We start from the raw sequence: 13,770 nt of genomic DNA, 5'->3' as shown, positions 1-13,770 counted from the left end.
CAGTTGTTGAGAGGAAGCTGGAGGAAAACCAGTGTGGTTTCAGATCAGATTTTCAGTATGCGCCAGGCAATTGAAAAATGCTGCGAGAAGAATAGGCAGTTGTGTTTGTTTTGTAGATGTAGAGAAAGCATATGACAGGGTACCGAGGGAAAATATGTTCACCATACTGGGGGACTATGGAATTAACGGTAGATTATTAAAATCAATCAAAGGCATTTATGTTGACAATTGGGCTTCAGTGAGAATTGAAGGTAGAATGAGTTCTTGGTTCAGGGTACTTACAGGGGTTAGACAAGGCTGTAATCTTTCACCTTTGCTGTTCGTAGTTTACATGGATCATCTGCTGAAAGGTATAAAATGGCAGGGAGGGATTCAGTTAGGTGGAAATGTAGTAAGCAGTCTGGTCGATGCCGACGACTTGGGTCTTAGTGGCAGATTGTGCCGAAAACCTGCAGTCTAATATCTTGGAACTTGAAAATAGGTGCAGTGAGTATGGTACGAAAATTAGCCTTTCGAAGACTAAACTGATGTCAGTAGGTAAGAAATTCAACAGAATTGAATGTCAGATTGGTGATACAAAGCTAGAACAGGTAGATAATTTCAAGTATTTAGGTTGTATGTTCTCCCAGGATGGTAATATAGTAAGTGCGATTGAATCAAGGTGTAGTAAAGCTAATGCAGCGAGCTCGCAATTGCGATCAACAGTATTTTGTATGAAGGAAGTCAGCTCCCAGACGAAATTGTCTTTACATCGGTCTGTTTTCAGACCAACTTTGCTTTATGGGAGCAAAAGCTGGGTGGACTCAGGATATCTTATTCATAAGTTAGAAGTAACAGACATGAAAGTAGCGAGAATGATTGCTGGTACAAACAGGTGGGAACAATGGCCGGAGGGTACTCTGAATGTGGAGATAAAGGCTAATTTAGGAATGAACTTGATGGATGAAGCTATACCTATAAACCGGCTTCGGTGATGGGTCATGTGATGCAAATGGAAGAGGATAGGTTACCTGGGAGAATAATGGACTCTGTTATGGAGGGTAAGGGAAGTAGAGGGAGACCAAGACGACGATGGTTAGACTCAGTTTCCAATGATTTAAAATTAGGAGGTAGAGAACAAAATGAGGCCACAGCGCTAGTTGCAAATAGAGGATTGTGGCGACGTTAGTAAATTCACATAGGCTTGCAGACTGAATGCTGAAAGGCATAATGGTCTATAATGATTATGTATGTATGTATGTATGTATGTATGTATGTATTTTTGTAATCCTTCTAAAGAAACCTAACTTTCCACTGTACCAATGCAGTTCAAGTGAAGGCCACCTGAGCTTAGATCCTTATCTCTTGTCTATCCATTAGGGTCTACATATCTCACTCTTAGTTTCCCACATACCCACTCCATAATCTCATTTAAATCCCCAATCAGCTTCCAGTTAGTAGCCCTCCTACACTGTATTCCACTGATAACAAACTCTGCTCCCTTAAACTTACATTGTTGGTGCCAACATGGAAAACTGCCCTCCTCCTTCCCTTCTGCTTTGTTCAACATCTTCCTTAACCTAATTTCTGAATAACATACTGCTCTTGTTCCCCATTCTTTACACACCTTCCCATTTGCTTAACATTAGGGACCACTGACCATAGCCTCAATCCCACCCACCTCATTCGATCCTCTCACATCCTGGTCTCCCCTGTTTTTGCTGACGGCTTCAGAACTTACTTCCTCCTCACTTTTCTCTCTTCCCTCCCCACCCTTGTTCCACCACCCTTTTGCTATCCTCTACTCTACATTTTCCTTTCCTCCTACTTCTGCCCTCCTCTGATCCTCATTTTCCCTCTGCTGTTCTACCTGCAGCAAGTTGTACAGATTTCTCGCTAACACCTGTGACGAATTATGCCCTGAATAGAGCCCTGTTCCCTTTGCCCTTTCCTTCCCTTTAAAGCATTAGCCCACCTGTCTTCTACTACAACTTCCCTCTTTCCTTCTCCTCCCTCTAGTACACCTACCATATCCTGTACATTGTTTGCGGAAGACCTACATTCCTTCTTGTCCTTCGTGAGAATCCTAATTATCTCCCTCAAACTCTTAAACTCCTCCTTCATACTCCTTAATGCCCACTCACACCCTCATTCCCTATGTCTGCATTCATTAGCCATTATTTGCAGGAAAAAAAAAAAAAAAAAAAAGATTCTGTGAATTAAAAACAAATGTGGGAAGAAAATATTGTCTAGGATATTGCGCAAGGAAAACACGACAATAAAGTAAGCTATGTACTAAACTTATAAAATAACTACCCCACACTATTATTTAGACATATATTATTTTATCCCACTATGCGTTAACAGAATGTAAACTGCCGTTAAGTACTAAATATCGAAAGGAAGACACCACAGCAAGACAGTATAAGGGGCGATAAAAAAGTTTGCATTCGACGGCCGTACAGTCTTGAATCGAGATGCTAATCCGGCTAAATCGCCGTGGGCATTCAGGCTCTCATCCCACTGACGCACCAGATTGAAGATCCCTGTGTGGTAAAACAACCGCGTCCTGCTGCGTGAAGAAGTCTGTTGCCGCGTGCTGCACATCCTTGTCCGACAGGAAGCATCGACTCTTCAAGTCCTTTTTGAGGGGACAGAAGGCGTGATAATCAGGAATACAGGGCGGGTGCTCAAGTGTGTCCCATATCTTCCATAATGGATGATGCTGACCTGCACAGTACTGTACTTGGTCCACTATTCCACAACAGTGGGTTTTTAACAGAGATGCTGCTCCATACACCGTTCTTATTCTCCGATGGATGTCCACCGGTGTTAGTTCTTCGGCAGCCAAGAACAGAATTACAGCACATCAGTACGGTTTGCACGCATTTGGTAATAACACCGCCATAGTTCACGTGGCCGCATTTAACGCACGCACCTTGGCATGACACGATTGCCACACTAATCCCTTTGCTTACATATCCATGCTTATATACCCGGATAGGAGTCGCGCTATGTTGCATATCTGCTGCAGCAACGCCCTCAAGCGGACACACCTATACAAACAATTCTAAGCAATTAAAGACAACAGTGCTTTGCAGGAGAAATATAACAAGTTTAGAAATAAATTAAATGTACTGCTTAAAACTGACTATTACAGAAACTTACGAAATTCTACCAACCCAAGAAAAGTCTGAGAGATAGTAAGGGAAATCACACAGAGAGTTAATTATAAAGATAATATAATAAAAATTAGGTATTAAAATGCTACTTATGAAGATAAAGTTAACATTGCAAATACATTTAATGACTATTTTACTAATAAAACTACTGAAATGCCTCAGAATATGAAGGAACCCCCACCTTCTTGCTTAACATTAATCCTAACATTTATCTGTTCTTTTAAGTTCCAGTCACAGAAATGGACTTAATATCATGAAAGAAAATCCACAGCCTGTTTCCAGTCATTCGAAGAGGTCAGAAATGAAATGAATGTAGCCCCATCTAGCGGCGAGGATAGGAAATGTGCCGGCTGCCGAAGCCTGTTGTACTCCTGATAAATGAAATGTTAATGGAGAGTGTTGCTGGTATTAATTTTGACAGGGAAAACCAGAGTACCCGGAGAAAGACCTGTCGTGCCTCCACTTTGTCCACCACAAATCTCTCGTGGAGTGACCGGGATTTGAACCACGGTATCCAGCGGTGAGAGGCCGGCGCGCTGCCGCCTGAGCCACGGAGGCGATGAACTTAATATCATGTTTGAATAAAATCAGATAAGTGATGTCAAAGTGGTAAGAATCAAGAACATTTCAGCTAAGGTTATTAATCAGAATTTTAATTGGCTGAAATCGCTGCATTTTGAACTGATAAATAAATATCTTTTACTTCGATATTTTCCTAAACAACTGAAAATCACAGCAATAAAACCACTTTACAAAGCTGGAAGTGTTTTGGGCTTAAAAAACTATAGGCCTATATCACTAATGTTGGTTAAAAAAAATACTTGTAATTTTTTAAGTAAAAACAATTTTTCACCAAGATAATTTAGTTTCATAAAAAATGCCAGTATAGATGATGCACTTGCAGAGTTGTCAGAACAAATACATGAAAACTTCAACACATCAAAATATACTGTGTGCATATTCCTTGATCCGTAGAAGGCTTTTGTTGCTATACCTCACAGTCATCTTTACAAAATGGTGAGGTATGATATCAGAGTTAAGGCTGTAAAACTGATAGAAAGTTATTTAACTGAGAGATTTCAGAATGTTGAAAGTTTTTAAGTTAAAAAAAAAATTGATTTACATCACACTAAAACACATAGGTCTTACGACGATGATGGGATGGGAAAGGCCTAGGAGTGGGAAGGAAGTGGCCGTGGCCTTAATTAAGGTACGCCCCAGCATTTTCCTGATGTGAAAATGGGAGACCATGGAAAACCCTCTTCAGGGCTGCCGACAGTGGGGCTCGAACCCACTATCTCCCGGATGCAAGCTCACAGCTGCGCGCCCCTAACCGCATGGCCAACTCGCCCAGTATGTTTAAGTTAACAGGGACAGTAAGTGTACCTCAGTCAATATGAGGAATACTTCAAGGTATTGTCCTTGGTCCTTTACTATTTTTAATTTTTATCAATGATATTGGACAATCAATAAACACAATTGAGAATAGAAATCAGACATTATATGCTAATGACGCTGTAATGTATGTGGAAGGTAGCACATTGGAATTCATAAAACAGGCTGTAACTATAGCTCTGAAAAGAATAAAAATGTTGTTAGACAACAGTAAACTTTTTAAAAAATATATAAATAAATCAAAATTTGTTAGGTTCTAAGTGAAATCTGAGACAGATGTACTGAAGAGTCACAGTTCTGTTTGTACCCACAATTGTAATTGTCCTAACATTGCCAAAGCAGAAACAGTTAAATATCTAGGTCTTCTCATAGATAGCAACATGAACAACTCACATGTTTCATAGTTTCAAGCACATTGTAAGTATCTTTACAAAATGGTGAGGTATGAGTATGAGAGGATGTATAGGTACTTTAAGGCAGAAACAGGTTCCAAGGACATTCCACGAATCATTAATGAACAAGGGGAGTGTGTATGCGAAGATCTTCAAAAGGCAGAAGTATTCAGTCAGCAGTATGTAAAGATTATTGGTTACAAGGATAATGTCCAGATAGAGGAGGTGACTAATACTAAAGTAGTATTAAAATTTACCTATGACAGCAATGACATTTACAGCAAGATACAAAAGTTGAAAACTAGAAAAGCAGCTGGAATTTATAAGGTTTCGGGGGATATACTAAAGACAATGGGTTGGGATGTAGTACCATATCTGAAGTACTTGTTTGATTATTGTTTGCATGAAGGAACCTTACCAAATGAATGGAGAGTTGCTATAGTAGCCCCTGTATATAAAGGAAAGGGTGATAGACATAAAGCTGAAAATTACAGGCCAGTCAGTTTGACATGCATTGTATGTAAGCTTTGGGAAAGCAATTCTTTCTTATTATATAAGACATGTTTGCAAAATTAATAACTGGTTTGATAGAAGGCAGTTTGGTTTTAGGAAAGGTTATTCCACTGAAGCTAAACTTGTAGGATTCCAGCAAGATATAGCAGATATCCTGGATTCAGGTCAATTGGACTGTATCGCGATTTACCTGGATTTACTACTGGCAAAAATGAGTGCAGTTGGACTTGACAAAAGAGTGACTGAATGGGTGGCTCTTTTTCTAGGAAATAGAACTCAGAGAATTAGAGTAGGTGAAGCTTTATCTGTCCCTGTAATAATTAAGAGGGGAATTCCTCAAGACAGTATTATTGGACCTTTATGTTTTCTTATATATATATATCAATGATATGTGTAAAGAAGTGGAATCAGAGATAAGGCTGTTTGCAGATGATGTTATTCTGTACAGAGTAATAAATAAGTTACAAGATTGTGAGCTACTGCAAAATGACCTCGATAATGTTGTGTGATGGACAGTAGGCAATGGTATGATGATAAATGGGGATAAAAGTCAACGTTGTGATTTTCACAAATAGGAAAAGTCCTCACAGTTTTAATTATTGTGTTGATGGGGTGAAAGTTCCCTTTGGGGATCATTGTAAGTACCTAGGTATTAATATAAGTAAAGATCTTCATAGGGGTAATCACATAAATGGGATTGTAAATAAAGGGTACAGATCTCTGCACATGGTTATGAGGGTTTAGGGGTTGTAGTAAGGATGTAAAGGAGAGAGCATATTTGTTCTGGTGAGACACCAACTAGAGTATGGTTCCAGTGTATGGGACCCCCACCAGGATTACTTAATTCAGGAACTGGAAAAAATCCAAAGAAAAGCAGCTCGATTTGTTCTGGGTGATTTCCGACAAAAGAGTAGCGTTACAAAAATGTTGCAAAGTTTGGGCTGGGAAGACTTGGGAGGAAGGAGATGAGCTGCTCGACTCAGTGGTATGTTCCAATCAGTCAGTGGAGAGCTGGGGTGGGAGGACATCAGTAGACGAATAAGTTTGAGTGGTGTCTTTAAAAGTAGGAAAGATCACAATATGAAGATAAATTTGGAATTCAAGAGGACAAATTGGGGCAAATATTTGTTTATAGGAAGGGGGGTTAAGGATTGGAATAACTTACCAAGGGAGATGTTCAATAAATTTCCAATTTCTTTGCAATCATTTAAGAAAAGGCTAGGAAAACAACAGGTAGGAAAACTGCCACTTGGGCAACTGCCCTAATTACAGATCAGTAGTGATTGATTGACAGAGTTAAGGCTGTAAAACTGATAGAAAGTTATTTGACTGAGAGATTTCAGTATGTTGAAAGTTTTTAAAACTTTTTTTAAAAATTTGATTGACATCGCACCAAAACAGATAGGTCTTACGGCGCTGATGGGATGTGAAAGGCCTAGGAGTGGGAAGGAAGCAGCCGTGGCCTTAATTAATGTACGGCGCCAGCTTTTGCCTGGTGTGAAAATGAGGAACCACGGAAAACCATCTTCAGGGCTGCCGACAATGGGATTGGAACCTTCCATCTCCTGAATTCAAGCTCACAGCTGCACACCCCTAACCGCACGGCCAACTTGCTCGTTCTTTTATGTTTAACTCAGCTGTGACATACGCTTACACGTACTATAAAAGGAAATAAAAATTTAAAAAAGGCAGTTGCAAAAAAAGAAATAATATACAGGTGGCAAAATCAACACATTGTTACTATTCTGTTCCCCTGGGTTGCAGGCAGAGAAGTTTTGAGCTATTAATATCTCAGAATACACACTGGTCATAATGACCGGCGGTGGTCCTTTTAATTAGAACTTTTAATTTCTCTTTCCATTTTTTGAGGAAGCACTAATTGTTGTAAGTTGTTAAAAGTCGTTAAATATTGAAGAGTTCAAAGAAAATGTGTTTTCTGGAGCAGTAACTCATTCTTTCCAGTCAAAATTACCAGTATGTCTTTCAAGTGTTAAAAATTGTAATTTATTACTTAGACCAAAGAAAAATGAAGCTAATGTGATAATCACTGAAGGCAGCAATTGATTCAAACAAGAAACTGCTTGAAGGACATACCGGTAATACATTTAGAATCAGGACTAGAGTAACACAATTAGTCACAGAACATTATTCTCTTTTTACTGAACCACACCTTGCATCCTCACTATTTTTGTTGATATATCACAGCTGCCAGAGTGAAATAATGTTACAATAATCTTTCCTAATATAGTTTGGGGTACAATGAAAACAATTAAAATAAATTTATCTGAACTTTAAATTGCCTGCTCAACAGTCATAGTTATTTGCAACCCGTCTGCCCTCAAAATGCTGTTGGTCTCTTACACTTTGAAACACGTAGCCTTATCTTGCTAGTCTTCCTCTAACTCCACTCATAATGCACTACACTTCTCTTTATGGAGAAATCACTGCTAGCAGGGAAAATCACATCACATAAACAAACAACACCTTTCATCTTCAACCAATTTACATTGTAATCTGGGTTATTAGATTCACAGCTTGAACACACTCAGGTTTGAACAATAATCACAGCCATTTTAAGTCTTCCTCTACCCTCACTTGTGATGCACTGCATTACTCTATTACGGAGAAGTCTATCGCTGTTAGAAGTGGGGATCACAAGAACGAACATAACCCTTTACATTATTTAACTAATTTGCATTGCAAACTGGGTTGTTATATTCACTGTGAGAGTACACTTGGGTTTTGAACAACAAAATCCACACCATTACGAATGGACAAACAAAACTATTTTCATTTCCATGGTCGCTTTTGCCAATGCCATTTATTAAAACCCTGTATGTTAATGCTTTTTATTTTTATATTTTTCAATTTATAAACAAACATTCATTTTTTATTTTATTTTTTGCACATTTTGTGAGTTAATAGTGAAATGAATGAGGCATTTCACATCATAGGTGCTGCAGTTTATCCATGATTTGGCATAAGCTGTGGAATTAGATATTTAGATTAATGAACTAACAGTCATGCACTTGAGTCTAGCAAAGTTGCACAGTTTTCATTGTCATGAGGTGTGGGCATGTCTCAGCCTCACTAATAAGAGAGAGTTGTTGTGTGAATGGTACTACCTCTAGTAAATTATATTGTCATTTAACCAGACTGTTTCAGGACCCTCTTGTGCTAAGATAGTGCATGTTTTATCCTGGCCTGTAATTAGAATTTCCTGTTATTCCTGACACCGTGTAATTTATAGTTTTCTTTCTTTTTTCCACAGCCAAACCAGATGTTACCTTCATTATCGATGACACTGATGTTGTGGATTTAATATCTGGCAAATTAAATCCTCAGAAAGCATTCTTCCAAGGGAAGATCAAGATCCAAGGAAATATGGGTCTTGCAATGAAGTTAACCGAGCTTCAGAGGCGAGCTCAAAATCGTATTGAAGAAATTAGATCCAAATTGTAATTCATTGCAAATGTACAATTCTCAATAGATATTAAAGGTTCATGTTTCTTCAATATTGTATTTTCTGAGTCAAGTCAAGGTGTAAAGTGAGAAATGGGTAATAGGATGAAAGTTTTTGTCAGTTGTTATTTTGTGCAAATATTTTTCTTAGATGATAATTTGCCATTTAATACCTTCTGTGTGGTGTTATGATTTACTCCATGTGGAACTTCTTTCTTACAAGTGGTGCAAAGGGTTTTAGGGAGAGGAAGGGTGGGAAAGAACAGATTCTTTGGTGGTAGTCATTAAACTGTATAATATGATGAATGTGTGACAAGAAAGCTATAAAAAACTGACTGTTACTGTTGTGCCCTTTGGTTTTTAACATTTCAGTAGTGGGTATGTTTCTTGTTTTATGTCATTAAAGAATGTAAGGACAGGAATTAATTTTTTTAGTTATCATTATAATGTGTAAGTGTTATTTTTTTCTTTCCTAGCTTTGCTGCAAAGCTTAATAAAGCCAAAGTTATGACAATGTTATAACTATCCCTACTATGAAGGAATAATCTTGTGAACATCTTTTGAACATATATGACGGTCATTAAGTTTTGTCCGATAGAACTTCAGTATTTTGCCCCCTCCGGCTAGCACCGTGAGAGCATGCTGCACTGGAGGACTATGTTCTCCTGTCGTTACCCATTACCACATTACTGACTTGCTTAGATGATGCTCCTAACAGTTACTAAAGGGCTCTTACTTTATTAGTCTGCTCACTTCCTAGCTATTGACAAAACTCATTGTTCTAACATGTAAGGGGTGCTTAGCATAGAGCCCTTTGAAGGGAATGTAGCCCCACTGTTCAGGGCCACTGTTTTGTGCAAAACCATTGCTCTAATTGTCTAGGAATTTTTAATTGTTCCCCGGTTGATAATGAAATCTGTCTTGTGCTGGATTCTGATTGTGACAGATATGTTTGTTCAGCCGGCTACTTTAGAAAGCGTTGCTCGTTTAATGATATTTTACTGTAAAGGTAAACATACTTAATCAGGGTGGGTGGGTGGGTTGGTCCTCAACACCTGCAGTGGACACTTCCAACTCTCTGACAAGTAATATGAGGTATGATTTATAGGATTCAACTTCCTAAATTGTATATACAATGCTGAAGTTTTACCGGTATGTCATTATAGCTGTAACACACATCCTGTTTGACCTTCATTATCACTATTGCATCGAGCTCTTCACATGCAAATTGAATGTTGCTTGCAATAAATGCCTATTTCAGAGCTGATTTTTCCTTTGTGATGATTAGTGCGCGTGTGCATGGGTTTTTAAAAGGGAATTTAGATTGGATGAACAAAATCAGTTCATTTTTCTTTATTTTGGAGTAATTTGTTATGTATTTGAAACCAAAATCCCTCCTGACATTGTTGTCGGTAGGAAAGCCTGTTGTTCACTACATTTTCTACACTAGTTTAAGTTCTGTAGCTGCTGAAGTAGCTTCCATTCTATTTACCGTACTCTGTATAAGGTTTTAAATATCTTCCCTGAATATATCCTTAAATTTGTGTAACATTGGGTAGCATTTTAAATTTATTTTCAGCAGTTGTAGAAAGTCTTTTGCATGTTCTCGTCTTTACCGATCTAATGGAGGATAATTTGTTTATTGAGGTGATAAGTCTCTGTTATATTGTGCCAATAAAAGGAAATAGCTCTCTGTTATATATATTTTGAATACTCGTAGGAGGGTATAGGAAAACTGTCATGGTACACTCCTTATAAGAAAACATTAAGCCTAGGTGTGAACACAGGAAGGTTAAGTAAAATTAATATTGCAATATATTACTTTCAGTGTAATGAATATAGTGATTCAGTATTGTAAAACCTCCTAGGTCTGGTGTATTGACGATTATTGCTCTGTTTCTATCATTCTTGCTTGAATATTAATTGTAACTGCTTATTTTGAAATATAATTCATTAAACAGACTTCATAGGTATATCTGAACTTCATGAAAGGTAATGTTTTTACTAGTTTTTATGTCCTTACATTTTGTACTTTAATGTTGCGTCTGATGAATATTGTGTATGAATACTATTTCTATTATGCTGAATCACATTTCAAAGTAAGAATAAAACAATATGGCAGTTACATAAGTAATATTGACAAATCGCCTTAAGTAGACTGCTTTTTTGCTCACTTTTGACACTACTTCAGAGAGAAACTAAACCACATTAAGAATGAAAATAGTTTGATAGCTCATAACTTGTTAAGTGGTTCCTGACACTTTCAAGTTCAGAAATCTCATAGTAGCAGAGGAAATTGTTTTTAAAAGAGTTGGTCGACTCAACCCAACAAACAGCGTAAATTCAACCATGCATTAAAGTACACAGAAATTAGGGTTTGATTGCATGCCAGTCAGTCTTGACCACCTTACTTATGTTCATCAGTCATTGGGTAAGGTTGGCTACAAAAGTTTCAACATGTAATCAGTTATTTTTACATATTCATACAATACATAGAATGAGACTATTCATTCTTGGATTGGCTACAGCATTTTCTCTCAATTTCCTGACATAAAGTTGCATTAAAGACGGTCTAAATATCAACTCTGATCTCTCATGTGGGGTACCGTTAGCTCTCTGAGACAAAGATGATGGCACTACATCAGTTGCCCTGTGTTTCACATCTACTTTCGAATGTAAATTCTGATGCATGATTTGTGTATTATTGAATAGAGAATATTATGCTTGAAATAAAGATAACACTGCAGTAGACTGAGGACAGTTTGGACAGCAATTACAAAGAATAAATTTTTTTGTAAATTACCAAGTGTTTTGAAACATTAGTGTGTTTGGTATCATTACCATTGACTTCATATTTGTTCAACAGTTACACACCAGAAACTTTTTGCACCAAAAGCACTTTGGTGATTTTTTTGGATAATACTGGAAAATAATTTTTATTATGATAAGTATAAAATCTGCAAATAGAAATGTACTTTTTGTTTCAGTCAAGTTTAAAAGGTTCAAATTGGTAGAAGTTTAATGCTAACAGCTGGCAGCAGCAGATCATAGGCATTTAGCTTATTATAAACATGTGCACAGTTAACTCTAGACGGTTTGACAGTATATTGAAATGCATGTTCAACTAGACTGGGTTTGTGCAAACCTGTCTGATCCTGCAATTCATGTGAATTTCCTCTTTTTTCAATGTATATGAGCTTACAGAAGACCCTAAATTTTCAATATCACCTGTGCTATGAGTAATTGCCTATCCTCTGTAGAACCTGTATGTTGTGTGTTTCAGTGAAAGTAATATTACTATGTTCTGAACATAATTTATTACTCACTTACCTAGCATAAAATAACTAATATCGTATTGTCCTTTTTTTTATTTTAAGAAGTATGTTTTTGGTTATCAGTTTATTGCCAAGAACCAACCCTTATAGCACAAGCTATATCCTGCAACTGAACTGTAGCCATGATACCAGTATCACGAATCATACTGGTTTGTTGTAAGGAGTGTATACTCAATCGCACAAAAATCCAACATATTTACTGCAAAAATTGGTCATTGCAGACGATGACTTTCTACTAAAATCATCTCATTTTAAAAAATATGATTAACATATTGGTGGTTGGGTTCCAAGTATCATCCCTTTGGGCACCAGCTGTCCACAGTTTATGAATATCCCCGCATTTTCAGAATGTATAAAATTAAATCTTTCTTTGCCAGCCAATTATTGTGCGGTTGAGTATACATATTATTGACTCTGTTAAGTATTGTATTCTAACTATAAAGTGCTAAAAAATATTTCAGTGAATCAGGTTTTACTTTATCTGTGATACTTCTCCTTCCTTTGGAAGTGGAAGCTGTAAAATTTCTCCCATTAGTGCTTAGGTAAGAAGTAACTGTATAATCAGATCCTCCTTTTAGGCATGACCCAGTAAATAGTTCCATAATGAAGAATGGTGATTTGTACCTGCAGTATCTTGTCTTAGATGTAAAAGATGCTTTCCTTTTAGCTACATCCCAGTTTAGTGGACCAGTTAATCTGTTTTATACAGTGATTAACATGATTCCCTGATTTGCATTTAGGTAGAATTATGGTAAAAGTATTACCTGTTCATAGGAATGCTCATAAAATTCCATGTAAATGTGTATATCAGTGAGAAAAATCTCACTGGAAAGAAATATTTTGTATGTTGGTAAATTTTGTACAGTTTTAAATGTCTATGTATCTTGTTGATGGTTGAAATGGCAAATAAATGGTATTTTGTCTATGTTACAGCACAAATATGTGTTTGTTCTTAAATGTATGTGTTAATTGAAATTGTCAGAGTTGTGAATAATCAAGTTGAAATCATAATGGAAGTGTATGGCAGGTATGTGATCAGACTTTTAAACCATCTTTACGCTATTGAAATTGAGAGAACAGGAAGTTAAATTCTTCAATGCTGGCATACGTTATGTAATGATGTTGGGAATTAACAATGATTGTAAAGATTTCTCTACAGTTTTATAGTTAAAAATGGTTTATTCATTGGAAGTACTTTTAATATACTGTAGTGAAGTTATCTTTCTTCCTTTCTTTTTTTCTTTCTTAAAGTTAAGCTTAATCTTACAATCAAATGTCTGTATTACAGAGGGATGTCAAATATTAATTGGCATAAATTAACCTATCTTACATACATATAACCTAGCCATACCACAGTAATGCTAGTAATTTATATACTGAAGGTGGGTCTCTAGTGATAAACCCCTCAGTGACGAACATTTGAGTGCCCCTTTACTACTGATCTCTATACACCACGAACTTACTACGCTGGCATAGCAGGGGGAGAGGTGATACTCCCACGTGGCACGTCCC

The 13,770-nt window shown here is 37.1% G+C and overlaps 1 protein-coding gene across 1 annotated transcript in view; it reads left to right on the top strand.

The window, feature by feature from the left end:
* The window catches only part of ScpX (Sterol carrier protein X-related thiolase), a 242,404-nt gene extending 229,207 nt beyond the window's left edge, over positions 1 to 13,197 (top strand). The window contains exon 9 of the mRNA XM_067140605.2: positions 8,733 to 13,197. Coding sequence (XP_066996706.1) covers positions 8,733 to 8,923 — 191 coding nt within the window. The 3' untranslated portion in view covers positions 8,924 to 13,197. The remainder of the gene's footprint in view (positions 1 to 8,732) is intronic.
* The last annotated feature ends 573 nt before the right edge of the window (positions 13,198 to 13,770 follow it).

The sequence above is a fragment of the Anabrus simplex genome, chromosome 2, assembly GCF_040414725.1.
Source record: "Anabrus simplex isolate iqAnaSimp1 chromosome 2, ASM4041472v1, whole genome shotgun sequence".
Classification (NCBI taxonomy): domain Eukaryota; kingdom Metazoa; phylum Arthropoda; class Insecta; order Orthoptera; family Tettigoniidae; genus Anabrus; species Anabrus simplex.
Note: the sequence above shows the minus strand (reverse complement) of the source record. Positions and strands in the feature narration are given on the sequence as shown.